General features: G+C 44.1%; 1 protein-coding gene and 1 long non-coding RNA gene across 2 annotated transcripts in view; both read left to right on the top strand.

Moving 5' to 3' along the window:
* The first annotated feature begins 352 nt into the window (after window positions 1-352).
* Window positions 353-5558, top strand: LOC141069750 (uncharacterized). Its single transcript, XR_012226639.1, has 3 exons — window positions 353-440; window positions 3101-3171; window positions 5475-5558. It is a non-coding gene; the product is annotated as an uncharacterized lncRNA (long non-coding RNA).
* Window positions 5559-5939: 381 nt separating this feature from the next.
* HSPB8 (heat shock protein family B (small) member 8) overlaps window positions 5940-18626 on the top strand; it is a 109865-nt gene continuing 97178 nt past the window's right edge. The window contains exon 1 of the mRNA XM_073559432.1: window positions 5940-6769. Coding sequence (XP_073415533.1) covers window positions 6391-6769 — 379 coding nt within the window. The 5' untranslated portion in view covers window positions 5940-6390. The remainder of the gene's footprint in view (window positions 6770-18626) is intronic.

Genomic DNA, 18626 nt, shown 5'->3' with positions numbered 1-18626 from the left:
GCTGGGCCGCTGTCATGTGGGCCGCGGGCAGCAGTGCCTGCTCATCTGGCTGGTGCGGCCACTGGCCTGGCTGTTGTTCCTGCCACCGGCCCTCTGCGGGCACGGCGGTTATAGTTTCTAACCCTCCCAGGATTTTTCTATCCCGCACTGCAGGGAGATAAGCCGCCATGCACCTCATCCTCTCCCTAGCTTGAGACCTCCCCCCCGCAGCCACTCACAGTGTCGCTTGCCTGCTCTCTTCTCTGTACACAGGACCTGTGATGAGGTCACAGGAGGGGAGGAGTCAGGGGTCACATGATCAGGAGCCTTTGTCCAGACCCCTGATCATGTGACCCCTGACTCCGCCCCTCCTGTGACCTCATCACAGGTCCTGTGCACACAGACCTGCCTCTTGGTGTCTGCCGGACTCTGCTGTGCTGGTTGTCACGGTGCTGGATGAGGTATGTGTGGGGTCAGGAGGGGTTTATAGGGTAGATGTAGCAGAGCTGCGTGTGTTTGAGGTGTACGGAGCTGCGCCACATGTGTACGAGGTGTACGGAGCGGAGCCGAGTGTGTACAAGGTGTACGGCGCGGAGCTGGATGTGTACGAGGTGTATGGAGTGGAGTCGCACGTGTACGAGGTGTACGGAGAAGAGCCGCACGTGTACGAGGTGTACGGAGAGGAGCAGCGCGTGTACGAGGTGTACGGAGAGGAGCCGCGCGTGTACGAGGTGTACGGAGAGGAGCCGCGCGTGTCTGAGGTGTATGGAGAGGAGCCGCGCGTGTACGAGGTGCACGGAGAGGAGCTGCGCGTGTACGGAGTGGAGCCGCGTGTATGAGGTGTACGGAGAGGAGCCGCGTGTGTACGAGGTGTACGGAGCAGAGCCGTGTGTGTATGAGGTGTACGGAGTGGAGCTGGATGTGTACGAGGTGTACGGAGAGGAGCCCTGTGTGTACGGGGTGTACGGAGGGAAGCCGCGCGTGTATGAGGTGTACGGAGCGGAGCCGGATGTGTACGAGGTGTACGGAGAGGAGCCGCACGTGTACGAGGTGTACGGAGAGGAGCCGCACGTGTGCGAGGTGTACGGAGAGTAGCCGCACGTGTGCGAGGTGTATGGAGAGGAGCCGCACGTGCACGAGGTGTACGGAGTGGAGCTGCTTGTGTATGAGGTGTACGGTGTGGAGCTGGATGTGTATGAGGTGTACGGAGCGGAGCTGGATGTGTACGAGGTGTACGGAACGGAGCTGGATGTGGACGAGGTGTGCGGAGCGGAGCTGGATGTTTACGAGGTGTGCGGAGCTGGAGGTGTACGGAGAGGAGTCGTGTGTGTATGAGGTGTACAGAACAGAGCCGCGTGTGTACGAGGTGCACAGAACGGAGCTGCGTGTGTGCGAGGTGTACGGAGAGGAGCCGCGGGTGTAAGGAGAGGAGTCGCGCGTGTACGAGGTGTACGGAGAGGAGCCGCACGTGTACGAGGTGTACGGAGAGGAGCCGCGCGTGTACGAGGTGTACGGAGTGGAGCCGTGTGTGTACGAGGTGTACGGAGAGGAGCCGTGTGTGTACGGGTTGTACGGAGGGGAGCCGCGCGTGTACGAGGTGTACAGAGCGGAGCTGGATGTGTACAAGGTGTACAGAGAGGAGCCGCACGTGTACGAGGTGTACTAAGCGGAGCCGGATGTGTACGAGGTGTGCGGAGCGGAGTGGGATGTGTACAAGGTGTACGGAGAGGAGCTGGATGTGTACGAGGTGTACGGAGCGGAGCTGGAGGTGTACGGAGAGGAGCCGAGTGTGTATGAGCTGTACAGAACGGAGCCACGTGTGTACGAGGTGTACGGAGAGGAGCCGCACGTGTACGATGTGTACGAAGCGGAGCTGGATGTGTATGAAGTGTACGGAGAGGAGCCATGTGTGTATGAGGTGAACAGAACGGAGCCGCATGTGCACGAGGTGTACGGAGAGGAGCCGTGTGTGTATGAGGTGTACGGACCGGAGCCATGTGTGTACTTGGTGTACGGAGCGGAGCCGCGTGTGTATGGGGTATACGGAGCGGAGCCGTGTGTGTACGGAGTGGAGCCATATGTGTATGGGATGTACAGAGCGAAGCCAAGTGTGTAAGAAGCATACAAAGCGGGCTTTTCCCACGGACACAGGAGTACACGGTGGAGCCCCGAGGAGCATTTGAAAACTCACACATGACGTTCAACCGGAAGTGCTATAGTATCTTTATAGAATCTTTCTTTATTTCTTTCTTTTTCTTTCTTTCTCTGTTCTTTCTTTCTTTCTCATTCTCTGTTCTGTCTTTCCCTCATTTTCTTTCTCTCTCTGTTCTTTCTTTCTCTCTCTCTGTTCTTTGTTTCCCCTCTTTCTTTTTCTTTCCTCTCTTTCTTTCTCTCTGTTCTTTCTTTCTTTTCTTTACTTCTTTCTCTCTCTGTTCTCTCTGTCTCTCTCTGTTCTTTCTTTCTTTCCCCTCTTTCTTTCTCTCTCCCTGTTTTCTTTTTTCTTTCTCTGTTTTCTCTCTTCCTTAGTGCCAGTCAGTGTGCCCATAATGCCAGCCACTGTGTCCTCAGTACCAGTCAGTGTAATCAGCAGTGCTAAATGGGTGCGGTTGGGCATGGACATGGGTGTGACTAGTTGCAAAATGTATGTGGCCGGGGCGTGGCCTAAAATTTGCAGCGACACGCGCAGCGCGCCTCTGTCTTTCTCCCTCTTTCCCTTCTTCAAAAGTTGGGAGGTATGATAGGGGCAGCTATGACCAAGGGGAATTCTGTCACCGTGCATACAAAAGGGGACAGAGCTTTGGGAGGAGTACTGTACCTAAACGCAATAAATAGAACTGAGCTGAAATACTGGGCACAGCTGTGACTACATGTTATATAGTCATGTTAATCTCCTCTCACTTCTTGTAGCCTACAAGTGTACAAAGATATTATATAGTCACCATGTGACTAGTGTAGCTTCAAATGCCAGTGCTGAATTTTAGTCCCAGTCTGGCCCTGGTCCTGTTAATGTGCAGAGCGACACTGTTGCTTTATTTCTTCATCTGGTGTAGTTTAGAATTTGGGATAAAATTAAGTAATGTGTTCTGGAAGTGGTGCTCTAGATAACTGTTATTTCCTACAGAGATGACGACGGTATGTGCTGGATGAAAGATGAAAAGTAAACATGAAGGACTTTACCTAGAGGCATCACTTGTGAGTTAATGTGCTACCTGTACACTGACACTATACACTGCACACTATATACAGAGGTCCCGTGTATAATGTCACTGGTGATCACTGTATTACCTATACGTTATATACAGAGCTCCTGTGTATAATGTCATTGATCACTGTACTACCTGTACAGTACACTGACATTATATACAGAGTTCCTGTGTATAATGTCACCAGTGATCACTGTATTACCTGTACACTGACACTATATACAGAGCTCCTGTGTATGTCACTGGTGATCACTGTATTTCCTGTACACTATACACCATATACAGAGTGCCTGTGTATAATGTCACCGGTGATCACTATATTACCTATATACTGACACTATAGACAGAGCTCCTGTGTACAATGTCACCGGTGGTCACTGTATTACCTGTACACAGACACTGCATACTAAGTACAGATCTCCTGTGTATAATGGCGCTTAAGGTGATATTAGTATTGTGTGTTTTTTGTTATTGATCAGTATTGTAGTATTCAGCCACTATGTGATGGTAATATGTTGTCCAGCCATGGTGTGGCGATATTTGTTCCTTGTATGTGCTATTATTTGGTCACCATGTGGTGGTAATATGTGGTCTGGTCATGGTGTAGTGGTATTTGTTCAATGTATGTGGTATTATTCAGTCACTGTGGTGGTAATATGGTGTCTGGACATGGTGTTGTGGTATTTGTTCCTTTGTATGTGGTATTATAGGTCTCTATGTGGTGGTAATATGTTGTCTGGACATGGTGTGGTGGTATTTGTTCCTTTGTATGTGGTATTATAGGTCACTATGTGGTGGTAATATATGGTTTGGTCATGGTGCAGTATTTGTCCCCTGTATGTGACATTATTGATAATTTTAAAAATTGAAAAATAAATTAAAATATACCTAAATTGTATTGGATATTTTAACAAATGTTTAATAGGTTAGAGTAGAGTAGGGTCCGGCCAAAAGAGCTTGTCGTGGTGACGGCTTAAAAAATCTTTTGGCCAAAACAAAAGCTGCTGAATATATGTGTGATCTGGAGATGGGAACTGTTAATATGTGATTGGTGAGTAGTGCAGTTTTTTCAAGAGAGGGCGGTGGGACTGTGGAAAGTTTGAGGGGTGGAGGCAGGGCTGGGGTGGAGCCTGGGCGGAGTATAAGGGGGCCTTGAAAATTATACTACCCCAAAATTCCTAGTGGCAGACCTATCTCTGTGAACATGGGCAATGTTTGCTCCCAGGAAGGTGCGGAACCGGGACAAAGCAGGAGGAATCTCCATTGTTCTTACGGCATTTGTTACACTATTACTAAGAACTAATTTATAAGATTTATCACCAGTTTTATTCACAAGTAATTTGTGTCAGCAAAATGGCCCCAAATCATATACCCTGGGTACTGCCGATATACCCAGGTTGTCTAGTCCCTGTGCCATAGTCCTAAATGCAGAAACACTGCGTTTTTCCACATTTCATTTTTAATATATATATTTTTTGTTGTTAACAATCTGCTTTGATTATTGCGACTTTGCTGCAATTTTTAGTTTTCCCAGTGTATGTATTTAGGTGTAGATTTAATGCTGGGTTTCTGCACTCTAAGCACCACTTTGTGGTTTTTTTGGGGGGGTTGCCCTGGAGTGGTGCTTCTAACCTAAGGTCCCTGCCCTGCTCCTATACCGTCTTCACCTTTTATCGGCGCCATCTTGTGACTGCAACTTATGTCTGCGGGAAGTCAGAAGCAACAGAAACACGCTATAAGGCCACGTTCACATGTTCAGTATGTTACCTCAGTATTTGTAAGCAAAAATCAAGAATGGAACAATCAGAGGAAATGTATAATAGAAACACGTCACCACTTCTCAATTTCTCACCCACTCCCGATTTGGCATACAAATACTGAGGAAAAATACTGACCAAATACTGAACGTGTGATTGTGGCTTTAGGCTAGTTTCGCACATCATATTTCCAGTACCAGAAAAAATGATACTGGAGATATCCTTGTCCGTGTGTGTAATACGTGTGGCAACTGTGTGCCGCCCGCATGCAGAATCAGTACCACATGGATGGCCGCCGGGGAAGAAGTGCTACAGTAAGCATTGTTCCCCGGCCAGGGGTGCACCTAAAATGAAGCAAGTTGATCACTTCACCTCAGGTGGCATTGAGTCCCTGAAGACAAGTGTAAAGATTGATGTTTCAAATATATTCCTATTTAAAAGTGTATGTATTTTACATGTGCGTCAGGTTAGGCTAGTAAAGAGTAAACCAGACTTATTTATACTGATTTTACTATGGGGGGGCATCATTTTGCAGTTCGCCTCAGGCAGCAGAGAGGCTAGGTTCACCCCTGGTGACATATTGGATCCCCCACTACTAGCACCTGTCGGACTTGCCCTGTGCACCTATTTCCTGCCTTACTGGAGCAGGAACTCCCCTGGCTTTCAGACTGAGGACATGTCTTGCTGCAACAATGCTCCCTATATTGACTTCCCCCTCATCCGCAAACTTGTTCGGTTGTGTCACATCAGGACTAACCTTCTTGACATTCTTCTCTCTAATATCTACATTTTAACTTTCAGCCATATAAAACAACCGATGACTGTAAATTTACCTGTAGCTGGATTAAAATAACGCTTTTCAATCCCAGGAATGAAATCTTCGAAGTTATAGTCATATAAATGTGTTCAGACACAACCCTGCCTGGCAGAAGAAGGGAGGATGACACAGAAGAGGGGGTTGTTAAAAGGAGAGAGGTAAAGGAGGGACCAGCAAGAGAAGGCAGTCTAAAATTGGACACCCTGAGTAACAGGTCCAGTGTCTTCTGGGAGTCATCAGCTGTTAGAGAAGCAGATTCTTAGAGGGTGTTTCATAGGCTCCAAATACCCAGCTGACAGTCCACAGGCAGCAAGCATGAACAGGAAGATATAAATAGGAGCCATTCACTGCAGCACAGAAGTTTACAGAACTTTCTCAGCTGAAGTCAGTGATGTTTATAACTGGTGGTGCAGGACATTTGCAGACTGAATCTGGAGGATTAAGACGCCGCTCTGACTCCCAATGACTTTGCTTAATTCTCTGAAGAATTTATAATACGTATAGTTTTTCTTGGCTCAGCTTCACTACCTTTGCATAGCCATTCCTTGGACGTAACTGATCAGAGCTGCATACTTTGCCTGAAAACCATTCACTTCATCCGGAATTATTGTCTTCTTTAAATCTTTCTGCGGATATGGCAGACAGTCAATTGCCCTTCACTTGTCATTATCCTGCAAGTAGACTTAGCAGAGGCCGGGATCCTTTTCGAGAACAAGGCCTGTCTACACGTATCCTGGATGATGATTTTGGATTTCCAGATGATTTAACTATGGACTGGCCAGACTGGGCAAGACCCAGGCTAACTGCCTCTTGGTCAGGGCCTTTGAGATCAGGCCTGGCACGGACATCTGGTATATCCCCTCCTGGATATAGTGCTAGATACACTGGTTACCCTGAGCCTCGTAATACTGTGGCCACCCCAAGCCAACCCTGGAAGGTGTGTGTTAATGTACAAAGTTTCAAGCCAGAAGAACTGACAGTGAAAACCAAAGAAGGATATGTAGAAGTGTCAGGTGAGTGAATGGTAAACTAACCTTGACTTAAAAAAAATCATACGGCTGCCCAGACCATGACACATTCTTTAGGACCATAATTTAGATTGACAGAAATAGCTTTGGATGCTAGTCATGCCGGATCAGTTCTTTTATTCGTATACAGCAGTTTATAGGAATAGGAGTTTTTATTTGAGCCAAGAGATGAAGTATGGAAGTCTCAAACAATTGTGTATAGTGTTTAGTTTGGCCGTTCTCAAGCCACAATAATTTTAACTACTTCAAACCCAAGAACATTTTGTCTTTTATACTACTGACCTTCAACCACAATCTCAAACCAAATAAATGTTTGACTTCATTTAACACCTCCTGTTATTATGATGAGCATAAGAGATTCTTAAAGGTTTAGCACTACATTTCAGAATCAATACAATGTTGCATTGCAAGGCTAAGTGCACACGTGGATTTTCCTCCTGTGGATTTTTCCGCGCAGATTTGAAGAAATCCGCAGGTCAAATGACCTGCATTTTTCCTGAGGATTTCTTCCTGTTTTTGTGCGGTTTTTGTGCGGTTTTCCACTGCGGATTTCCCCCTGCGGATTTGGAGAATGGAGCAAGTGGAAAACCGCACAAAAGAAGTGACATGCTGCATTTTTTGTACCGCACAAAAAACGCGCGGAAAAAAACGCAGCGTCTGCACAGCGGTTTTTTTTTTAAATTGATTTCATTGTACTGTAAATCACTTTGCGGATCCACAGCGTTTCTGCGCGGTAAAATCCGCTGCGGATCCACAGGAAAAATGCAACGTGTGCACATGGCCTAAGAGGTCACTCAGTTCTAATAGTGTATTTGCATAAGTATATAATGAACAAAAAAGAGTTTATAAGAACCTAATTATCTGCCTCTGTAAACTTGGTGACGATCACCTGACAAACATGCAAAATACTAGGTCATAAGGTGATTTGATCATTTATGCCAGAAACAAAAATCCTTATCAACAGCACACATCCCATGTAAGCAGAGGATGTGCAGCTGGTAACATAATACTGTACACAGTAATCCTATATACAGTGGGTACGGAAAGTATTCAGGCCCCTTTAAAGTTTTCACTGTTTGTTTCATTGCAGCCACTTGGAAAATTCAAAAAAGTTCATTTTTTCTCATTAATGTACACTCTGCACCCCATCTTGACTGAAACAAACCAGAAATGTAGAAATTTTTGCAAATTTCATTAAAAAAGAAAAACTGAAATATCACATGGTAATTAAGTATTCAGAACCTTTGCTCAGTATTGAGTAGAAGCACCCTTTTGAGCTAGTACAGCCATGAGTCTTCTTGGGAATGACGCAACAAGTTTTTCACACCTGGATTTGGGGATCCTCTGACATTCTTCCTTGCAGGTCCTCTCCAGTTCCATCAGGTTGGATGGTGAATGTTGGTGGACAGCCATTTTCAGGTCTCTCCAGAGATGCTCATTTGGGTTTAGGTCAGGGCTCTGGCTGGGCCAGTCAAGAATGGTCACAGAGTTGTTCTGAAGCCACTCCTTTGTTATTTTAGCTGTGTGCTTAGGGTCTTTGTCTTGTTGAAAGGTGAACCTTCGGCCAAGTCTGAGGTCCAGGGCTCTCTGGAAGAGGTTTTCATTCCAGGATATCTCTGTACTTAACCGCATTCATGTTTCCTTCAATTGCAACCAGTCATCCTGTCCCTACAGCTGAAAACACACCCACAGCATGATGCTGCCACCACCATGAATCACTGTTGGGATTGTATTGTGTAGGTGATGAGCAGTGCCTGATTTTCTCCACACATACCGCTTAGAATTATCACCAACAAGTTGTATCTTTGTCTCATCAGATCAGAGAATTTTATTTCTCATAGTCTGGAATTCCTTCATGTGTTTTTTAGCAAACTCTATGCAGGTTTTCATTTGTCTTGCACTAAGGAGAGGCTTCTGTTGGGCCACTCGGCCATAAAGGCCCAACTGGTGAAGGGCAGCAATGATAGTTGACTTTGTGGAACTTTCTCCCATGTACCTAGAACATCTGTGGAGCTCAGCCACAGTGATCTTGAGATTCTTCTTTACCTCTCTCACCAAGACTTTTCTCCCATGATTGCTCAGTTTGGCTGGAAGGCCAGGTCTAGGAAGATTTCTGGTGGTCCCAAACTTCTTCAATTTAAGGATTATGGAGGCCACTGTGTTCTTAGGGACCTTGAGTACTGCAGAAATTCTTTTGTAACCTTGGCCAGATCTGTGCCTTGCCATAATTCTGTCTCTGAGCTCCTTGGCCAGTTCCTTTGACCTCATGATTCTCATTTGGTCTGACATGCACTGTGAGCTGTGAAGTCTTTTATAGACAGGTGTGCCTTTACAAATCAATACTATCAGTTTACATAAACACAGCTTGACTCCAATTCCGAAGGAGTAGAACCATCTCATGGAGGATCACAAGGAAATGGACAGCATGTGACTTAAATATGAGTGTCTGAGCAAAGGGTCTGAATACTTGTGACCATGTGACATTTAAGTTTTTCTTTTTTACTACATTTGCAACAATTTCTATATTTCTGTTTTTTATTCAGTCAAAATGGGGTGCAGAGTGTACATTAAGGAAAAAAATGAACTTTTTTGAATTTACCAAATGGCTGCAATGAAACAAAGAGTGAAAAATTTAAAGGGATCTGAATACTTTCCGTACCTACTGTACATCATTCTATCCCCATCTTTGTTCATATGTCAGTGTAAACAGGCAAGAAAACAAGCACCAAATGACTTTTATGTAGTTGATGGCAGTCATGAAGGGAGCATTGATGAGCAGAAATTTGCACATCTAAATGCATCATAATGTTGGGACCATATACAGATCTAGCGAAGGTTATCTTGACGTAGTTAATACATCACTGAGAAATCACAACTGATGCCTAAATTGATGCAAAAATGTAACAATTGTCATTAGTATTTTTCACCATTTCCTAGCAGATGCTGTTCCAGGGCGGTTTCACATATTTTGCATCAAACCTAGTGACATGCCCAACAATGGAATCAGATCCTCCACTAATTTCCCATTTGTTTAATCAACGATAACACTATGCTAAGTTATAGCTGCAAGACACCTTAAAGGGTAAATTTAAGTATTAAGGTTTTGGGGTAAAAGGGTTGAGCACCACGAGCACAACTTAGGAGATAGTAGGTTTTTTTTTCAAAGCTGTGACCATATACAGTACATAGCTGTAAGGATGTACAGTGTGAAGACAGATGAATATACACAGTAATGTTAATAATCACTGTTCCCAACTTTGCCATAAGTCATAAGGCCCCAGAATTTACACTGACTTTAGGATCCTGCAAATCCCCTGGTATGTAAGATCTCAGTACTAGTAACCTTACATTCACAGTGTTTTCTTTTTACTATTATTATTAGTATTGAAAGTAACAAACAGAAACTATGTTTTAGCAGCTATAGCATATTTTTACCAGACAACTTGAGGAAAGAAGATAGAACTAATGACCAGGACAGGTGATCATTGTTTCATGGTTGGTTTAGTGTCAGGTGAGGCCCGTATGATATTTTTATTTTTTTATGGAAGTGTTAGGCCGGGGTCACACTGGCGAGGAATATGGACGAGTGAGAGGCGTTAAAAGCACGCATTACACACGGACAAATGATTCTCTATGGGTTTGCACCCAACAGCCGTATATTTCTCGGGCGTATATTTCTGTCAGCGTACTATGCCCGTAATACACCAATACAAGTCTAGGGGTGCGCTAAAAATACGCATTACACACGGACCACACATGTGACTTGCGAGAAATACGCCCCCGGTATCTTTTAGAAAAGCCGGCAATTCAGTGCGCTATACAGTAAACTCACACTGACAGGTTTAATAAAGAAACGAAAGAATAGATATAGACACATAGAATATATATATATATGTATATATATATATACATACATACATGTCATTGAGAGAAACATATATATATATATATATTTATATTTCACAGAGTTCTTCATAGCAGAATAGCCGCTAATTAAATTGCCGGCTTCTATCAAATCATTCCCCAACCCGACATGAAATGACACATGGTTTACATTCAGTAAAGCATTTCATTTCATGTTTTTTAATATGTCCCTGACTAATAATTAGATGAGGGTTTGTGTGCAAAATTTGGGAGTTGTAGTTGTTATTTAAAGGGGTTAATTCATTGTTAAAAAATGCATGGGCTTCCCATTGCCCTGTAGTGGTGGAGAGTGGGTTAATCTAACAAAGGGTTAATGTCACCATTCGATTGTAAGATTACATTAACCCTTTGTTAGATTAACCCATTCGCCACCGCTACAGGGCAATGGGAAGCCACACATTTTTTAACAATGAATTAACCCCTTTAAATAACAACTACAACTCCCAAATTTTGCACACAAACCCTCATCTAATTATTAGTCAGGGATATATTAAAAAACATGAAATGAAATGCTTTACTGAATGTAAACCATGTGTCATTTCATGTCGGGTTGGGGAATGATTTGATAGAAGCCGGCAATTTAATTAGCGGCTATTCTGCTATGAAGAACTCTGTGAAATATATACACTCACTGGCCACTTTATTAGGTACACCTGTCCAACTGTGTGTTAAGACTTAATTTCTAATCAGCCAATCACATGGCGGCAACTCAGTGCATTTAGGCATGTAGACATGGTCAAGACAATCTCCTGCAGTTCAAACCGAGCATCAGTATGGGGAAGAAAGGTGATTTGAGTGCCTTTGAACGTGGCATGATTGTTGGTGCCAGAAGGGCTGGTCTGAGAATTTCAGAAACTGCTGATCTACTGGGATTTTCACGCACAACCATCTCTAGGGTTTACAGAGAATGGTCCGAAAAAGAAAAAAAATCCAGTGAGCGGCAGTTCTGTGGCCGGAAATGCCATGTTGATGCCAGAGGTCAGAGGAGAATGGGCAGACTGGTTCGAGCTGATAGAAAGGCAACAGTGACTCAAATTGCCACCCGTTACAACCAAGGTAGGCAGAAGAGCATCTCTGAACGCACAGTGCGTCGAACTTTGAGGCAGATGGGCTACAGCAGCAGAAGACCACACTGGGTACCACTCCTCTCAGCTAAGAACAGGAAACTGAGGCTACAATTTGCACAAGCTCATCGAAATTGGACAGTAGAAGATTGGAAAAACGTTGCCTGGTCTGATGAGTCTCGATTTCTGCTGCGACATTCGGATGGTAGGGTCAGAATTTGGCGTAAACAACATGAAAGCATGGATCCATCCTGCCTTGTATCAACGGTTCAGGCTGGTGGTAGTGGTGTCATGGTGTGGGGAATTTTTTCTGGGCACTCTTTGGGCCCCTTGATACCAATTGAGCATCGTTGCAACGCCACAGCCTACCTGAGTATTGTTGCTGACCATGTCCATCCCTTTATGACCACAATGTACCCAACATCTGATGGCCACTTTCAGCAGGATAATGCGCCATGTCATAAAGCTCGAATCATCTCAGATTGGTTTCTTGAACATGACAATGAGTTTACTGTACTCAAATGGCCTCCTCAGTCACCAGATCTCAATCCAATAGAGCATCTTTGGGATGTGGTGGAACGGGAGATTCGCATCAGGGATGTGCAGCCGACAAATCTGCGCCAACTGTGTGATGCCATCATGTCAATATGGTCCAAAATCTCTGAGGAATGCTTCCAGCACCTTGTTGAATCTCTGCCACGAAGAATTGAGGCAGTTCTGAAGGCAAAAGGGGGTCCAACCCCTTACTAGCATGGTGTACCTAATAAAGTGGCCAGTGAGTGTATATATATGTTTGTCTCAATGACTTGTGTGCATATATATATATATATATATATATACACATTCTATGTGTCTATATCTATTATTTCGTTTCTGTTACAAACCCTGTCATAGGGCTCCATTATATGTCCATTTCCATTTTGCAATGCGGCAAGAAAATCTCGCCATACGGATTGCATACGGATGCCATACAGATTACATACGGATGCAGACAAGCAAAATACACAACCACACCTTGCTTACGGATGACATACGGAGCACTATTTAGGGGTCATTCATCCGTATTACACCTGTAAACTACGGACCGTATTTTGCGTCGGTTAGTGTGACTCCGGCCTAAGGGTCATTTCACACACAGTAAGCCTCTAATATCAAAACTGTCTAAAAGCAAAACCTGTCTTTGTTACCCATAGTAACCAATAACAGCACAGCTTTCATTCCTTACACAGCTCTGGTAAAAATGAAAGCTGTGCTGTGATTGGTTGCTATAGACAAACCAGACAGTCTTCTTTTAGAGTATGTGCACATGTTGCAGATTTGCCTGCAGAATTTTCTGCACAGAATCTGCAACTCTTGGCAGAAAACGCAGGTAAAAATCCTCGCGGATTTGATGCGTTTTTTCCATGCGGATTTGTATGCGTTTTTGTAAGCTAAATAAAGATCTATTAACAAAAAAAAAGTTGTGATGTCATTTGTTTGTCCAACCTCTTATTTTCCATATTCCATTGAAGAATAATGTTTACACACATATAGATGGATAGATAGATAGATCAATCGCTAGATATATGGATAGATATATCTATCTATAGATAGAGATATATCTATAGATAGATATATCTATAGATATATCTGTACATATATATATCTATCTTTAGATAGATAGATGTGTAATACCAAGGTCGATGTTTATTAATGAACAATATGTTTAATTGTGAAAAAAAAATGGCGTGGGCTCCCGCGCAATTTTCTGCGCCAGAGAGGGAAAGCCAACGACTGCGGGCAGATATTTATAGTCTAGGAAGGGACCATAGTTATAGGCACCCCCTGGCTGCAAACATCTGCCCCCAGCCGCCCCAGAAATGGTGCATCTGTAAGATGCACCAATTCCAGCACTTACCCCCTCTCTTCCCACTGCCCTGTAGCGGTGGCTTATGGGGTAATAAGGGGTTAATGTCACCTTTGTATTGTAAGGTGATATCAATAGGACACCTATCCATTACTAATCCTATAGTTGTTAAGGGTTAAATAAACACACACACAGCTAGAAAAAAGTATTTTAATTAAATAAAACACTACACAGTTTTGCTATATTTATTAGAAGCCTAATCCATGCAACGCCCTCGATCTCCTGAAAAAAAATAAACAAATACTCCCTGACCCAATGTAGTCCATTTAATAGTGAGTGTCCCACAATGATCTCCCCTATAGAGCTGTCACATCAGGAGATGTGACCTCTCTACAGGGCCTCCAGTGACACACTGACAGGAGACAATGGCTCCTGCAGTGAATCACTGAAGAGGTTACCTGAGTTCATCCTCTCACTTTACAGCAATGCTGCGTGAGAATTAGGGTTAGGGTAAGGGATAGGGGACCTCTTTCCTGGCGGTGGAGGGATACATCGCGGAGGATTACCTCCACCTGTCAGTTCATCGCAGGAGCCCCTGTAGAGCACTGACATCACCCGATGTCAGTGTTCTACACGGGAGATTGTCGTGGAGCACTCATTATTAACTGGACTATGGCAGAAAGGTAAGTATTAGTGTTGAGCATTCCGATACCGCAAGTATCGGGTATCGGCCGATACTTGCTGTATCGGAATTCCGATACCGACTTCCGATATTTTTTCAATATCGGAATTCGGCATCGGAATCGGAAGTTCAGTTGATTGACGGCCTGACGTCATCATGATGCGCGGTGTGTGCGCATCATGATGCGCCGTCATTTCGGGCCTTCCGGGGGTCTCTGCCGGCCTGCCGGGGGGCTGTGTGGACTGCCCGGGGTCTGTACCGGCCTGCCGGGGGGCTGTGCCGGCCTGCCGGTGGTCTGTGCACCCTGTGGGGGTCTGTGCCGGCCTGCCGGGGGGCTGTGCCGGCCTGCCGGGGGGCTGTGCAGGCTCCGGGGGGCTGTGCCGGCCTGCCGGGGGGCTGTGCCGGCCTGCCGGTGGTCTGTGCAGGCTCCGGGGGGCTGTGCCGGCCTGCCGGGGGGCTGTGCCGGCCTGCCGGTGGTCTGTGCAGGCTTCGGGGGTCTGTGCAGGCATCGTCCGATGGGACTACAAGTCCCATCGGGCGATGCCTGCTACCATGACAGTGATTGACACATTAGCCAATGATGGGACAGTAGTAGTCCCATCATCCGGCTAATGTGTTAAATGTTAAAAAAAAAAAAAAAAAAATACTACATACATACTACATGCATGCTACATACATACTACATGCTACATACATACTACATGCTACATACATACTGCATGCTACATACATACTACATACATACTACATGCATGCTACATACATACTACATGCTACATACATACTACATATATACTACATACATACTACATACATGCTACATACATACCACATACATACTACATACTACATATATACTACATGCATGCTACATACATACTACATGCTACATACATACCACATACATACTACATACATGCTACATACTACATACATACTACATACATGCTACATGCATGCTACATGCATGCTACATGCATGCTACATGCATGCTACATACATACTACATGCATGCTACATACATACTACATGCTACATACATACCACATACATACTACATACATACTACATATATACTACATGCATGCTACATACATACTACATGCATGCTACATACATACTACATGCATGCTACATACATACTACATGCTACATACATACATACATACTACATATATGCTACATGCATGCTACATACATACTACATGCTACATACATACCACATACATACATGCTACATACATACTACATATATACTACATGCATGCTACATACATACTACATATATACTACATGCATGCTACATACTACATGCATGCTACATACATACTACATGCTACATACATACATACATACTACATATATACTACATGCATGCTACATACATACTACATGCTACATACATACCACATACATACTACATGCTACATACATACCACATACATACATGCTACATACATACTACATATATACTACATGCATGCTACATACATACTACATATATACTACATGCATGCTACATACATACTGCATGCTACATACATACTACATACATACTACATACATACCACATATATACTACATACATACAATACATTCATACAATACATACATAGACATACAGTACATATAACATAGAGTAACATACTTACCAATACTTGTCACATTGTTCCCCGAAGCCATTGTCGTCTACGGAATAAATATTAACATAACAAACCACAAAAATACTCACCCACGATCCGAAGCAGTCCACGAGTGTGTCCCACGACGATCTTGGGTAGAGAACTGCAGCATCAGATGATGCTGCCGTTCTCTACGGGCTGCAGGAATCCAATGACGGAAGGTAGGTATCCTTCCGCACTGTATTCCTCCGCCACTTAAAAAAAAAAAAAGTCCCTAGTCTCACTTTATGCCATTGCTGTGTGGGAAATTCCCACACAGCAATGGCATAAAGTGAGACTAGGGACTTTTTTTTTTTTAAGTGGCGGAGGAATACAGTGCGGAAGGATACCTACCTTCCGTCATTGGATTCCTGCAGCCCGTAGAGAACGGCAGCATCATCTGATGCTGCAGTTCTCTACCCAAGATCGTCGTGGGACACACTCGTGGACTGCTTCGGATCGTGGGTGAGTATTTTTGTGGTTTGTTATGTTAATATTTATTCCGTAGACAACAATGGCTTCGGGGAACAATGTGACAAGTATTGGTAAGTATGTTACTCTATGTTATATGTACTGTATGTCTATGTATGTATTGTATGAATGTATTGTATGTATGTAGTATATATGTGGTATGTATGTAGTATGTATGTAGTATGTATGTAGCATGCATGTAGCATGCAGTATGTATGTAGCATGCATGTAGTATATATGTAGTATGTATGTAGCATGCATGTAGTATATATGTAGTATGTATGTAGCATGTAGCATGCATGTAGTATGTATGTGGTATGTATGTAGCATGTAGTATGTATGTAGCATGCATGTAGTATATATGTGGTATGTATGTAGCATGTAGTATGTATGTAGCATGCATGTAGTATATATGTAGTATGTATGTAGCATGCAGTATGTATGTAGCATGCATGTAGTATATATGTGTTATGTATGTAGCATGTAGCATGCATGTAGCATGCATGTAGTATATATGTAGTATATATGTGGTATGTATGTAGCATGCAGTATGTATGTAGCATGCATGTAGTATATATGTAGTATGTATGTTGCATGTAGTATTTATGTAGTATGAATGTAGCATGTATGTAGTATGTAGTATGAATGTAGCATGTATGTAGTATGCATGTTGTATGTATGTAGCATGTAATTTTTTTTTTTTTTTTTTTTACATTTAACACATTAGCCGGATGATGGGACTACTACTGTCCCATCATTGGCTAATGTGTCAATCACTGTCATGGTAGCAGGCATCGCCCGATGGGACTTGTAGTCCCATCGGACGATGCCTGCACAGACCCCCGAAGCCGGCACAGCCCCCCGGCAGGCCGGCACAGCCCCCCGGAGCCTGCACAGCCCCCCGGCAGGCCGGCACAGCTCCCCGGCAGGCCGGCACAGCCCACCGGAGCCTGCACAGCCCCCCGGCAGGCCGGCACAGACCACCGGAGCCTGCACAGACCCCCTGGCAGGCCGGCACAGCCCCCCGAAAGGCCCGTACAGACCCCAGAGAGGCTGTACAAGGGCAGGAAAGGGTTTTTCTTATTCCGATACCGGAAGTCCCATAGACTTGAATGGGACTTCCGGTATCGGAATCGGCGATACCGATACTTTTTTTAAAGATCGGCCGATACCATCCGATACGATACTTTGAAGTATCGGACGGTATCGCTCAACTCTAGTAAGTATAGGTTGGTTTATTATTTTTATTACAGGAGATCGAGGGCTTCGGCGACTAGGTGATTCGTGAGTATGTACTCTATGTTATATGTTGTATGTACTGTCTGTAATATATGTGTATATGTATATTCTGTATGTTTTTTATTTTTTTTACTACTGAACACATGCATTGTCTTATGGGACTACTTTCCCATTATCGGCAATGCTATCACTGTGAGCATTCATAGCCGGATGAGTGCAGTAGTCCCATCAGGCAATGGCTGCTTACACATACCCACGCACACCAGCACACACACACAGGGACACACGAACACACAAAGACACACACAAACACATACACACTGACCCCCACACACACAGACATGCACACTGTCTTTGCCCACACTCGGCCCACACACTTCCCTCCTCACGATCTGCAGTGTTTCTAACACACACATCTGCAGCAAATCCACAGATCTTTTTTACATCTGCGGTTTTGCTGCGGATGTTCCTGACTCAGTGGAAGTCAATGAATGCAGAAACGCTGCAGATCCGCAAAAAGAATTGACATGCTGCTGATAAAAAAATGCTGCAAATCTGCGTGGATATTTCCACAGCATGTGCACAACAAATCTACAGTTCCCATAGCTTAACATTGGCTGTGCACTACACTGCGGATTTGATGCAAATCTGTGCGGCCAAAAGCACTGCGGATCCGCATCTAAATCTGCAACATGTGCACTTAGCCTTAAATAGTTTTCAGAATTCTACTCTGCGTTCTTTTTTTTTGTAAGAAAACCACTGCAGTTTATTATGTAATGCATCAGCCAAAGCCAGAAGTGGATAAAAAAGAATGAGAAATATAAGTCCTTCCTGTGGATCACCCTTTTTCTTTTTACTTCGACTTCTGGTTTTGGCTCAAAAACCTGAATAAAAAATATCATCGGGGAATTTTCTACTAATATATCTGACAGGACTGCCCACTTGCTTGAAAGTT

The sequence above is a fragment of the Dendrobates tinctorius genome, unplaced genomic scaffold (assembly GCF_039654945.1).
Source record: "Dendrobates tinctorius isolate UK_male_01 unplaced genomic scaffold, ASM3965494v1 ptg000003l, whole genome shotgun sequence".
Lineage (NCBI taxonomy): Eukaryota > Metazoa > Chordata > Amphibia > Anura > Dendrobatidae > Dendrobates > Dendrobates tinctorius.
The sequence above is the reverse complement of the archived record's forward strand: the minus strand, read 5'-3'. Positions and strand labels throughout refer to the sequence as shown.